The sequence below is a fragment of the Gobio gobio genome (assembly GCF_949357685.1).
Source record: "Gobio gobio genome assembly, chromosome: 9".
NCBI classification, from domain to species: Eukaryota; Metazoa; Chordata; class Actinopteri; order Cypriniformes; family Gobionidae; genus Gobio; species Gobio gobio.
Window position 1 is genome coordinate 28,636,064 of NC_137115.1, and position 14,590 is coordinate 28,650,653.

General features: G+C 41.0%; 1 protein-coding gene across 1 annotated transcript in view; it reads left to right on the forward strand.

Moving 5' to 3' along the window:
* The window catches only part of LOC307131358 (extracellular calcium-sensing receptor-like), a gene marked incomplete at its 3' end in the record, with an annotated part of 153,502 nt that extends 139,246 nt beyond the window's left edge, over window positions 1–14,256 (forward strand). The window contains exons 2-6 of the mRNA XM_079824962.1: window positions 3,107–3,398; window positions 3,612–4,439; window positions 4,576–4,803; window positions 13,118–13,241; window positions 13,343–14,256. Of these exons, the coding sequence (XP_079681088.1) occupies window positions 3,107–3,398; window positions 3,612–4,439; window positions 4,576–4,803; window positions 13,118–13,241; window positions 13,343–14,256 (2,386 nt within the window). The remainder of the gene's footprint in view (window positions 1–3,106; window positions 3,399–3,611; window positions 4,440–4,575; window positions 4,804–13,117; window positions 13,242–13,342) is intronic.
* Window positions 14,257–14,590: the final 334 nt, after the last annotated feature.

Genomic DNA, 14,590 nt, shown 5'->3' on the forward strand with positions numbered 1-14,590 from the left:
ACCCGGGAGAAGATGGGCGTTCGGAGCGATCAAAAACACGAGACAGCTTGTCGGGTTTGATGTTCTGGAATCCGGGCCGTAAGAGAGCGAAAAATCAAAACAATCGAAAAACAGAGCCCACCGAGCCTGCCTGGAATTAAGTCTTTTGGCGGATCTAATATATTCCAGGTTCTTATGATCGGTCCAGGCGATAAAGGGTACCCCTGATGCCTCTAACCAATGATGCCAGGCCAGGACAGCACTGCGTCCCCAATCCACCCTGGAGCCATGCTTGACCAGCCAGGGATGGCCCAACACCACTGGAACCTGAGGAGAGTCCATGATCAAGAATGAAATGAGTTCAGTGTGATTACCGGAGGTGATAAGTGACACAAGTTCCGTGCGGAGAGAGATACTGGGCAGCCTCTGGCCATTGAGTGCGTTGATGGATATCTGATTGGTGAGTGACGTGAGTGGTATGCCAAGCTGATGTGCAAGTTTGGTGTCCATGAAATTACCCTCCGTCCCAGCGTCCAGAAGTGCCTGACAGGTGTGAGATTCGGTTGCCCATTGGAGTCTTACCGGAAGGAGAGTCGAAGATGAGGACTTCTTCATGGAGAGCCCACCCGATAGTAGCCTCACACTTACTACCGGGCTCAATCTTTTACCGAGCACTAATTAAGAAAATGGCCTGAGCCACCACAGTACATACAGAGTCCCCTGGATATCCGTCGTTGTCTCTCCCCCCTGGAAAGCCTAGCTCCACCCACCTGCATGGCCTCGTGATGGAAAACGGGGCTGACCGTGTCACTGCCGGTGATGAGCTGACTCTCGTATCTGACTGGAACCGTGGACTGATGAGTGCGTTGCTCCACACGGTGAAAACAAGCATCTACTCATAAAGCCAAGTCCCTCTAAACTCTTCGGCAGGTCAAGCACGTAGATCTCTTTCTGGACACGGTCAGCCAACCCATGCAGCAACATGTCCCACTGCGCCTCCTCATCCCATTGGCATTCGGCCGCTAGCATTTGGAAATCGATGGAATAGTATGACACTGATCTGCTTCCTTGCTGCAGATCTGCCAGCACTCGGGCAGCCTCACGTCCGGCTACCGCCCGGTCGAACACTCTCCACATCTCCTCTGACAGTGCCTGGAACAAGGAGCAGCAAGGTAGGGGGTTTTACCACACCGCCATCACCCACTGAGCCGCACTTCCAGTCAACAGGGTCAATACAAATGCCACCTTAGAAGCTTCAGAAGCGAAGGTACTCCGCTGAAGTGAGAAGAACAGCGAACACTGTTGTTCAGAAATGGTCGACAAAAATTAGGCTCACTGGAATAGGACTCTGGAGTAGGCAGACGTGGCTCACAGTGATTCTCCACAGATGAAGGAGTGGGAAGAACAGGCGGTGTGGGTGAGAAATCTCAAAATCCGTTCCAGAGTCTTCAACCAAGATGGCCACCACGCCTGAGTATTCAGCCAAGATGGCAACCACGCCTGAGTCTTCAGCCAAGATGGCCACCACGCCTTAGACTTCAGTCAAGAGGACCGCCACGCCTGAGTCTTCAGCCAAGAAGGCCGCACTGGGAAATCAGTCCTCACCAGAACCAGCCGGGGAGCACTGGCTAATTGACTTTTGGTCTGAACCAATAACAGCCCCTGACCCGAGTCCAGTGATGGTTCCGGCCCCTAACCCGACTCCAGTGTTGGCTCCAGCCCCCTGACCAGAGTCCAAAGAGGACACCGTCTCCCATCCAGAGAGAACCAGAGAGAATATATTATTAAATATTTACTTTTTTCCCTGTATTTTGGTCAAATAAATGCAGGCTTTGAGCTTGAGACTTATTTTAAACTCATTAAAAATAGTAATGTGTCCAGTCTTTTGACCGGTACTGTTTATGTTCATATATGTTGCACTGTGGTCATGTGAGGCACAACATTTGGTTCCTCCACATAGAGGAATTACAATAAAACAGATATAATCTTTGAATCTCCTCACAGTCTTTGTTCAGACTGACTCACAGCATTCCACCTTTTGATGGGCCATTAGCCATTGGTGGAGTGTCTTTTGTCTCACCTAGTGTGAATCACATAAATATTCATGGTCATCAACACATACTTTTGTAGTAAATATTCTAACCTACAGGATTGGTAACTCAAGTCTTGTGAACAACTATTCAGTATATGTTTTATGGCCTTATTGCAGTGAATTTTTTTTTCCAAAACTTAGTAACCATGCATAATCTTAATTTTTTAAAAAGCCAACATGTGCATCCATTTTAATCACATATTATTGTAGCAGAGTGTGTGCTGAATACAGCAAAATGACATGTTGGTCAGCAGTATATTATAAGTAGCTGAAATGAGCACAAATGTCAGGGCATGTCAAAACATCAAGGGCCCCAAAACGCCTCAGACCCCAGAGGGTTAAAGTTGTATTTTCTTAACCTTGTTTATAAAAGGAAATCGTGATGAGATCAGATGGTGACATCCTGATTTCCATGAATGGCACCGCCCGCTCTTTTAAAGTAACACTCCTTCAACCAAACCTTCATCATAAATTAGTTAGATGAGTGGGTGAGAAAGGGCAAGAGATGTGGCTCACACTGTATACTTCTCTATACCTGTCATTTAACAGTATTTCTGCAGCTTCAATCCTCAGATCAAGTACCTGTCAGCTCCAGGGACACTTCAAGTTAAATGGAATGTACCAGGATGGAGATGTTATACTTGGAGGCCTGTTTCAGGTTCATTTTTTCACAGTGTTCCCAGATCTGAGCTTCAAAACGGAACCAGAACCACCACACTGTGAAAAGTGAGTCGGAGCCATACTTATTGCATAACTATTAAAGAGAGAGACATATTTAAAAATAAATAATAAGAAGAAATATAAATGTTCTTTTTGCCCTCTTTTATCACATTTATTTGACAACAGTAATGCTGTGTTGACAAAATGAAAAGAAAAAAGGATTGTATTGAAACTACTTTGTATTTGACAAAGTCTGCAAGTGATGCTTGAACTCGGATGTATTTGAAATGTATTAATGGTTCTATTAATTTGTATTTTTATTATCTTTTAGTATCATTAAATGTCAACATTTAACATTAGTTTTTTTTCCCCTAGATTTGATATGGAAAGCTTCCAGCAGGCACAGACAATGGCATTTGCAATAAATGAGATCAATAAGAATCCCAATCTGCTGCCTAACATCACTCTTGGTTACCATCTTTATGACAACTGCGTGAGGCTAGGAATGGCATTCCGGGCTGCCATATCCCTGACTAGTGGGACAGAGGAGTCCTTCTCAAACCTAAACTGCACTGGCCCTCCTCCGGTGATTGCGATTGTGGGGGATCCAAGTTCAACTCCTTCCATTGCAATTTCCAGTGTTCTGGGACTGTTTCGAGTACCTATAGTAAGATGGAATGAAAAAAGTACAAATACACTGTATGAATATGTTTGCACTATTAAATTAAATTTGATGTCCTATATTATGTTTCTTCTCATCTCAGAACTTATCATCTGTTTGTGTGTATAAAAAAGAAAGAAAAGCAGTGATCATTTTTTGTTGTTTGTCACTGTTTTTCTGGCTCATGTTTTCTATTCTCTCTCCATCTCCACTAATTAGGTTAGCTACTATGCCACCTGCTCCTGTTTGAGTGACAGGAAAAAGTACCCCTCTTTCTTCAGAACTATCCCTAGTGATGCCTTCCAGGTGCGGGCTATGGTTCAGATCTTGAGGCATTTTGGATGGACCTGGGTTGGTCTCGTCTACAGTGATGATGACTATGGCATCTATGCTGCTCAGTCCTTCCTGCAGGAAATACAGGTGTTTGGACTTTGTGTTGCTTTTTCTGAAATCCTGCCCCATGATAACAACCACAGAGATATTCAGCGTATAATGGAAGTGATTCAGGCCTCCACAGCTAGAGTGGTGGTTGTTTTTTCCACGTCATCCTTTTTGTTGCCTTTGATGGATGAGGTGGTGTTGCAGAATATGACAGGCAGGCAATGGATTGCAAGTGAAGCTTGGTCCACCTCTCCTGTATACCACACTCCACGTTTCACGCCCTTCCTCAGGGGGACACTGGGCATTGCTGTTAGGCGTGGAAAAATTCACGGGCTTCATGACTTTCTGCTACGTCTTTGTCCCAGCAATGATGCAAGAAATAATATGTTAAGGATCTTCTGGGAAAACATGTTTGGGTGCAGTTTTGAATCAGGGGATAAAGAGACAGATGGAGAGCAAGTGAAAAAGGTGTGTACAGGACAGGAGGATCTGAACACCACGAACACACCATACACTGATGTTTCAGGTTTGAGGGCCGCGTATAATGTCTATAAGGCAGTTTATGCCCTGGCACATGCGCTTCATGACTTGTTTCAGTGTGAGAGTGGTAGAGGACCATTCAGTGGGAACAGCTGTGCCAACATAATCAACCTGAAACCCTGGCAGGTAAGACCCACAGGTATACTACATATTCTCTCCAGGCCTATAGAAATGCTAAATGTGGAAAAGCAAAATATGTGCACTACATTAATTCAAATTTCAGATAAACATATAGCCTATGTCCTGTCTACAAATTGTACAGCTGGTTCACTATCTGCAGAAAGTGAACTTCACCACAGGCTTTGGGGATCATGTGTCATTTGATAAGAATGGAGATGCTCTGGCCATCTATGATGTGTTAAACTGGCAGCCAAGCTCTGATGAGTCAATAAGCATCTACACAGTCGGTGTAGTAAGTGAAGGGGTGGCAACAGGGATGGTGTTCACACTGGATGAAGAAGCAATTTACTGGAACTTTGAGGCAAAAAAGGTAACTAACATTGCATGTTAATATCATAATTTTTGCATACATATAGTCTAAATCAGACCTAGACATGGTACGGCCCGCGGGCCACATCCGGCCCTCTGGCTATCCTTGACTGGCCCGTGTGAGGTAATTCAGGGTTCGACAATTCGGTTGTTAAGTCTGACGTCACGTGGCAGCGCTTCTGGGTCCAAACAATCTCTCACCACAAAAAAAAACTAAAAACGGTGCTAATATACACACACAATGGGGTGTAATACTACAAAAAAAATTATAATCATAACCTTTATCTCCATACCAAAATTCCAGATGGCCAGACAGTGATTCATCTTTTATAAATCGATAAAATAGTAATATCTGTGACGCTGTGAGCACAGAGACTGTTGTGTAGACTGTAAGTATGTTAAAATGTTTAACTTTTTTAAATGTTTGATGTTTACACTCATAAACGGCCGTCAATTGCATTCTCAAGTGAAATGAGTTGAGGCTTGGACCCAGAAACGGTGTTCCTTATGCTGTGTTCACACCAAACACGAATAGACAGAGGTGGAAAGTAACGAATTACATTTACTCGCGTTACTGTAATTGAGTAGTTTTTCTGCGTACTTCTACTTTTTTAAGTAGTTTTAAAAATCTGTAATTTTACTTTTACTTAAGTATGTTTGTTTGAAGTATTGTACTTCGCTACATTTTAAACCACATCCGTTACTGAGTAAAAATAAATAATACAAAGGGGAGAAAAACGCGATCCGGAAACGACTGCATTGAATTGAAGGCGGGAGAACAAACATGCAAAAATCACAAAAAGATGGAGACGGACGGACAAGACAGACGTCAGACCCAGCTGAAAGCGAAACGCCATCGTGAACCCCTGGATAGTATGGAAAAACTTTGGATATAGACAAAAAATAGCCGGGTGTTGTCCTGGAGGATATCAAATTAGCAAAAAAATGTTGATGCAAAGGAGGAAACACTTAGAACATGTTCGGGAACACCATCCCTCTGTGCAAATAAAAGTAAGTTTATAACTTAAGGCTGAATGTTTTCTGTGATGCAGAGGGAATCCCGGAATTACCTACAGTATAACGCAATGTCACGTAAAACACGCAAACTGACGGATGAATGAATACATCGACTGTAGAGCTGTAAAATAAATCAAATCGCGATATGGTCTGTGAATATTAAAGCTCAAAACACTGCTATATGAATATATGATCTGCTTGTTCTGTCTCTGATTGAATGAGCAGCGCCGTTTCATCTACTAGCCTACATACTTAAGTAGCCTACGCGATGCTCGTGGAGTTTAATGTCTCAAAAAACTAATTTGGGCATGAACATACAGTACGAACATTTCCAGAGCTGATCTGAGCCCCTAATGAACATTTTCATCATTTTATTCGATTAAAAGCCATTATCAAATACACTCTGAAACAGATCTTCCCTGAAATAGGTCCTCACTAAAACTCGTCAAAATAAACGGTATAACTAGATGAAATTGTGACAGAAATATATTACTATTGTGGGCCTATAGAATACTTGTCATAATAATACTAATAATAACAATAATAATATTACATAATTTAAACATTATCTAAGAATATATTTTTAAATACATGGTTTAATTTAGTAAAATAGCAGCGCTTTGCCCAAAAAATGAAAGGATAAGTATTTGATTACCACCGTTTTTGTAATGTATTTGTATTAAATCATAAAAAGAAAAATGTCTTAGGACTCTATTATTCTTAAATTTGTTAATCTAATTCATAATAATTTATTTAGTTCATTATAGTCTAGTAGCCAGCCCATAGAGCCCCATTGTGAACCCGGAAATGTTGAGTACACCAAAGTTTTATTGCAGAAATGTGAAGTATGGGTCCCCAGCATACAGAAACTGCTGGATGCTAATTTGCATATGTTGAGCAATTTGCATAATTAGCATTATTAGCATTATTAGCTTAATCGTCCATTTTGACCACATATTTTGCACTGTATGGGCAATTTGTACAATATGTGAGTGGTTTTAGATGTTTTAGAGGATGCTGATTTCATTTCTGGCACTTTCAGATTTCAAAATGGTAATTCTATAGCAAATTTGGATAAATTAAAAAAAATGTATTAATTTCGGACAAAATTTTAGGTTATTTTCATGGTAAACACAATGATCTCACATTTCAGAATCACAAGAGCTCTTGCTCTTTGATGTGAACGTTGATAAACTACAATTGTTTACATCTCTTGAGGTCAGGTCATGTTTTTATGCAAATAAGCTGTTGCAGTGTTGTAGTTGTAATAAGTATGTTGTAAAGCAAGGGAGCCTATAGTCTATAGTTTTAAAGTCGAAATTCACCTTGCAAATATTTTTTTCTTATAATCGCCTTAATATTCGTACAAAAGTCAGTCATTGGATTAAATGTTGACATTTTAAGGTTGACATTACTTATGTTTTCACATTAAGATAAAACGTGGACAGAGTTTTAATGACAGTATTGTTCAATACATTGTGATTTTCTAGTCAGATCCATTTTGTGCATTCCATTAAAATTAGTTACCATTATTTAACATTTTCGGATTCTTGTGGTTTGATAAAGAAAGGATTAAAAACAGTCAATATTCAGTGTTTTTGGTGCTTTCAGAAGTGGTTGTGGAGGATTATTTAATAGTTCGACTCTAGGGTAAAGTACTTTTTAAAAAAAAGAGAGATGGTTTGATCAGGTCGAAATATCGGGAAAGAAGTGTCTGTTTGCACCATGTAGTGGCAAAAATGGTGACTTTAAAATATTCCAAAGGAATCGCTACTATGCTAATTAAGAGCTAGGAGCTCGGAGACACAACCATACATGATTTTATCAAACATTATTGCTACGGATGGTGCTTCATCAGATTCTGTGCTATGTCACAAATCTAGCTAGATCTCATACTTCTCACTCTAGAAATATGAGCAAACACAAGTCAGACTCATGTCAGAGTCAGCCTGGAAAGCGAATCATTCGCTCTCAACTCTCTGCCTTTCAAAACAGTGCTTGTTCTGTGGCAGGATGATTGGGCAGAAGTTGTGAAGCTATGGGTTAATGGCATCATGGACATACCTGCAGCTGATGCTCAGTATCACTCCAAGTGTTACAATGCTTTCAGGAAGGTAACCAATTGACAGCTGCCTAGCTTTGGTCATAGACCACATGAGTGCAATCATCATCGAATTACATTATGTTTTTGTTACTAATTCTGGAAATTTTTGTGTCAGAAGTAAATGCTAGCCAACCTGCGTGATTTTATGGTGATGCCGTTATTGTACTGAGAGTTGAAGGATGCCAGATGATTGTTGGCTTTAGGCAGTACATTGGTAAATCACTCAAATTACTAGGATAAACTGGCCTCTCCAATGACGACGATGATGATGTCATCAAGGTTGTCAGAAAAGTGCGGGCAGAGGTCCAGAATATTCCATTGACTCATGAATACGACTTTGGCAGCTTTAGGCATGAAAGTGTAATTCAAGATGAAAAAATGGAATGGCACTGTTCTCAGCATAAATGCAACTGCAGACAATCTGGGTGACCAATGTAGCCATCTGGCCATGCATGCTCTTTCGGGATGTGATACCACCTCATATCCTGTCGGGAAGGGGAAGGTGTCTGCACTCAAGGCCATGAGAGTCATACCTGTTCAGCTTCTCCACTACGTATATTGGAGAGGCAGAAGCCACAGATTTACAGACCACAAAGCAACAAGGGCTTTCTTTCTGGCTCTGTACAATCAGAGGAACACTTAGATGTTGTCAGCTGTGGTTGCAAAGCCGGGTTGAAACCTTGCACATCAGCAAAGTACAGCTGTGCAGCTGCAGGTCTGGCCTGTACCAGTAAGTGTTCCTGCAAAGGCAATGATGGTATATGCTGCAACATACTTGCACAACACCAAGAACACAAAGAGAGGGATGAAGGGCCTGGAGAAGATGATGACAGAACAGATGAGGATGGTGAAGATGATGAGGCTGCCTTTTGTTAATTAATTGTGAGGCATAGCCGTTTGCCTGAAGGTGGTAGCCATTGTGTGCTTTGTGTGGTGCGGAGGTGAGGCCCTCTTGGTCAGCCTTGCATCTGGCGGGCTGACCCGTGTTGCCCAGACTCAGTTTTAACTCTGGCAGAGTTTTAACTGGGTCCTTGTTGGATCTTGTGACTTGCGGACTAACCTGGACAGCCCTTCTGCAATTCAGGCATGGCCCTTGCGACTTGCGGGCCTGTCTTTGTATGGCATGTATATATATTACATGTTTGGCGTGGTGCGGAGGTGAGGCCCTCTTGGTTAGCCTTGCGTCTGGCGGGCTGACCCGGGTTGCCCAGACTCAGTTTTAACTCTTGCGTCTGGCGGAGTTTTAACTGGGTCCTCATTGGATCTTGCGACTTGCGGACCAACCTGGGCAGCCCTTCTGTTGCCCTAGTGACTTGCAGGGCCTGTGTTGTATGGCAGGTGTATAGTGTATATTTGTACATAGTTCGTTGATCACACATGGTGATGGGCTTAGGTGATGTCATCTCATTGGGTGTCTTAAAGCGCTACCCCATTAATATGTATTGTACAGTTGCAGGATCCAAGTTATGTCAAATACGCACATTGCTTTTTCCTCCAGAAATGCATAACATTCAGCCTAACAAAGATTCATTGTTTATCCAAAAAGCAATTTTGAACCCTCAAAAGTGTCAGGAGGGGATTCAGCATCACTACACCCTGAAAACAATGCATCAACATTCACAAGAGCACTCATGATTCTGAAATGTAAGATTATTTTGTTTATCATAAAATAGCCTAAAATTATGTCTGAAAGTAATACAAATTTGCCTAAATAAATCAAAATATGTAATAAAATTAACTCTTTGAAATCTGAAAGTGCCAGAAATGAAATCAGCATCCTCTAAAACATCTAAAACCACTCACATATTGTATAAATTGGCCATACAGTGCAAAATATGTGGTCAAAATGGACGATTAAGCTAATAATGCTAATTATGCTAATTATGCAAATTGCTCACCATATGCAAATTAGAATCCAGCAGTTTCTGTATGCTGGGGACCCATACTTCACATTTCTGCAATAAAACTTTGGTTTACTCAACATTTCCGGGTTCACCTAGTTGGCTATTAGACTATTAGACATGTTTTATTGAGAAAAAAAAAAAAAAAAAACTTGGTTTCAAGTTTGTTATAATAAAGCATTTGTTCAGCCAAAAAAAAAAAAGTTTTCATTAATTTAATGCCATTTTAACTGGTGATAATAATAACCATAATTGAATAATACAGTTTATTTATTAAATAATTAATACCGTGATGCTGTGAAACTGATGTTTTCATATCGTGAAAATCTCATTCTATTACAACCCTACACGAGAGTCCCCCACCCCGCTGTTAAAAAAGTAACTCAGTAACTTTTACTCTGAGTACATTTTAAATGAACTACTTTTCACTTTTACTTGAGTAAATTTTTAGACAAGTACTTTTATTTCTACTTAAAGGGGTGGTAAACCACGATTTCACTATTCTAACTTTAGCTAACGTGTAATGTTGCTGCTTGAGCATAAACAACATCTGCAAAGTTACAACGTTCAAAGTTTAAAGCAAAGGGAGATATTTGCTTTTAAAGAAATCAGTTTCTAAGGACTACAGCAAACGGCCGCTAGGGACTACTACACATTCACCCAGGTTTTGCTGACATCACCAGGCCCAATATTTACATAAACCCCTCCTCCGGGGAATATGAAATAAGGGGGGCGAGGCAATTTTGTATCGCCGCGGGGAAGCGTTAGTAGGCTGTGTTTTTGCCGCAATGCCGAAGAAACGCTGTTATTTTCATCCGGATTGCAGGTCTGGGGTACTTGCTCTGTTCAGCCTTCATAGGGACGGGGGTGCGTTGCAGAGCGTTTAACATACAGCATGTTATATGCACGTGTGTTTGAGTCAGCGGGGAATCAGGCGCGCGCAGGGCTCCCTGCATCCACCGTCTTTGCGATTTCAATGCCAGATTTGCACAACGTCAGCTATGTGAAAAAAACACTGCCGGTGCGTGGATGCACGACGCGCGCGCTGCACATTTCACGGAGGACAACACAATCTTCCACAAACTTCGCGAGTTCAATACAGGATATGCACAACGGCTTGTCCTGAAAGCTGGATTTACAAACAGAAGCTGTTCACGGGCCACAACCTGTAAGTCTGATTTATTTTTCATCGATGTGTTTTCCTGTAATAGGTTGTAGCAAGGAAGTAAACAGATGACAACACTGTTCTGCAAACCAGTCTGTTAAATGCTCATTCATACTTAACGTTATCCGACGAACACCTAACGTTACAAACACTAACGTTAAAATCTCAACAGCGAACCTGGCATTAGTGTAAATGATTCTTTGATTAGAGCTTTTATGTATTGTTTATCTACAGGCATGCTAAACATGGTTCTGTGTGTGATTTGGCTAACTTACTAGTTAAAGCCAGTGCTTAGTGTTTGTTTTGGGTTAGTTCTTGCGACAGATATTTGGCTATAATCGTTCTAAAAATACAAAAGTTAAAGTGCCATTCAGTAGTGATCATTATAGATCTGCAGTCTTTACTCTTGAGGACTGAACAGGTTCTGCTCGATCATCTTCACTCAAATGTTCTGGGTCTGATTTGGGCGGTAAGGGGCGTGACGTTTCCGACGTGCACTGCGGTTAGCGAATCACAACACACTAGGCCAGCTAACCAATCTGAGCCCACTGCGTATTTTTGAGGGACTGGCTTCATACAACCCGGAAAGCATCAGACCGTTTTACAAGGAGGGACAGAGCAGTGTAGAATAAAGGTCAAATATATGACAAATAAGGCAATTTTTTTTAAAACGAAGCATGAACACATGTTACAGTGCACCCCACAAACACAATCAAGCCTTCAAAAGAATGTGTTTTACCACCCCTTTAAGTAAAATTTCATTGAAGTAATAGTACTTTTACTTGAGTAGTGTTACTCTTTCCACCTCTGCGAATAGAACATCAAAATCGTGTCATTCGCGCCGCAGGACCTCCAGACACGCGTCAACGCACCTTTCCATTGACTTAACATTGAAATCACTCGCTCCAGGCGCTCTATTCATGTTTGGTGTGAACGCAGCATCATGTCACGACTTTACAAGTGGATAAGGACAGTATGGCCCCTGGCCGGCGTGAACAACGCTCGGGACGGAGCTGCCCGATTGGACCAGTGCTGCATTGTAGACAAAAGCCAAACAGAAACACACCTATAGAGAGCATGCACACGCTCTGCGAATGTACTCTAGCATGTTAGACTTGTGCGTGCATATTTATTAGAGTGCATGCTTTCACTGTGTGATTTCGTCTATTAAAATGCATTTAGAATACCCCCAAAATGCAAGATAAGGGGCAAAAATGCCTGTATGTTTTTTTATATTTGTACAATTTAATATAGTTAACCAATATTACACGAAGTGCTGTTTTTCTCCAAATATCAGTATAATTATAAATGATATTCATTTTATACAACAGTTCAATAAACAAAAAGATAATATTAAGATACTTACTTTTTATACACCATACTGCCTGTTTTTGCTCTATTTCGCCAACGAAAGTAGTTCCAAACAAAGATCACAGCACTGTTTTGAGCAACACGTGACAGTGAAAGAAGGCGATCTCAATGACCCACTTATTAACGCAGCAAAATGCTTCGTTCTCGAATGAATCAGCCATTTGAATGAATCGGTTGAATCTCACTGACTCACTCATTAACACTGACATGCTGCCACCTACTGGCGGTTTTAATTTCACATTTAAAGTATCTTTTCATTTTAAATAACTTCAAATATCAATATTCAACATTGTATGTTTAAAACATCAAAACACAGAGCCAATAGAAAAAATCCTCAGCGTTGAGCCCTGTACTAGGTAAATTAAAAGTCAAACGCAAATAGGTGTAATTAGGTGCATGCAATACAACCGCACTGCTTTTATTTATTTTTTACAGAAAATCTATGCACCTTCACTCAAATGGGTTCACGCGATCATGTGGGACAGCTTTCAAGAAAGCCTTGCCGTTAGCCCTTAATTGTGTTAGCTAACATTAAAAGAATATATTAAGAATATAGAGTTTTTAACAAGGCATGAACTTCTTAGTATTTATTTACTGAATTCAACCGCCACAGTTTCTCATGTGGCCCCTTGGGAAAATTAATTCCCCACCCCTGGTCTAAATGAAAGTTAATGCTGTTAAGACAAATAAATTAATAGAAAGGACATCATAATCGTTATGTAAAAGCAATAAACATGAATGATGATGTCTCTTTCAGCCCCCACGGTCTGTGTGCAGTGAGAGCTGCCCCCCTGGAACCAGACGAGCCACGAGGAAGGGCCTTCCTGTCTGCTGTTTTGACTGCCTGTCATGCGGCGATGGCGAAATTTCTAATACAACAGGTGTTTATTCTATTGAGGAGTTTACTATTGGCAAACAGAATTTAACTATAAATCCCAGTTTCCTCTTAAATTCTTGCCTTCTCTCTTTTTCTTAATCACAGATGCTATTGAGTGCACACTGTGTCCAGATGAGTTCTGGTCCAATACAGATAAGAATCAGTGTGTCCCTAAAGATGTAGAGTTTCTGTCCTATGAGGAACCTCTGGGCATCTCTCTGACCACTGCTTCCCTGCTTGGCACCTGCATCTGCACTGTTGTGATGGTCATCTTTGCTCTTCACCATAACACTCCTATAGTACGCGCCAACAATTCAGAGCTCAGCTTCCTGCTGCTGGTGTCACTCAAACTGTGTTTCCTATGTGTGCTTCTGTTCATTGGTCAGCCACAGTTGTGGACGTGTCAGTTAAGACATGCTGTGTTTGGCATAAGCTTTGTCCTGTGTATCTCCAGCATCCTAGTCAAGACTATGGTGGTAATAGCCGTGTTTAAGTCATCTCGACCAGAGGGCAAAGGAGCAATGAAATGGTTTGGAGCAGTTCAACAAAGATGCACAGTTCTGGTCCTAACAGCCCTCCAGGTTGTGATATGTGCAGTCTGGCTATCAACTGCCTCTCCAACACCCCATAAAAATAACCAGTATATTCGCTCTAAAATAGTATTTGAATGTGCTATTGGCTCAGTGGCTGGTTTTTCTCTACTGTTGGGATACATTGGACTTTTGGCAGCAGTAAGTTTCCTGTTAGCCTTCCTGGCGAGAAATCTTCCCGATAATTTTAATGAAGCAAAGTTTATCACTTTCAGCATGTTGATCTTCTGTGCTGTGTGGATTGCGTTTGTTCCAGCATATGTGAGCTCACCTGGGAAATATGCTGTGGCTGTGGAGATATTTGCCATTTTAGCCTCCAGTTTTGGATTACTAGTGGCCATATTTGCCCCAAAGTGCTACATCATCCTTTTACATCCAGAGAGAAACACTAGAAATGCCATAATGGGAAGAGAAACACAAATTAAATAGTTTTACATTCTGTCTGAATATCTCTGGTGTATGAATTTTGGATCAATCAATAACCTGCTTGTAGACATATGTTCCTAATGCATGTAATGAAAAGACTTACAGTTTATGCAGACGACTCATATACAATGCCTGTTTTGCATATGTTATTGAAACATGATATAATCAAGTTGTTGATTTACTCAAAAAAAAAAAAAACTAAACTAAACAGTAAACGGGGGAAAATATACATTCATGCTTTCAAGCTATACATTCATTGCCTGGGTATTAGGCTACTGATGAAGTGGCCTATTGTGTGTTCCGTATTTTTAGTCAGCCCTATTAACACTAATAAATA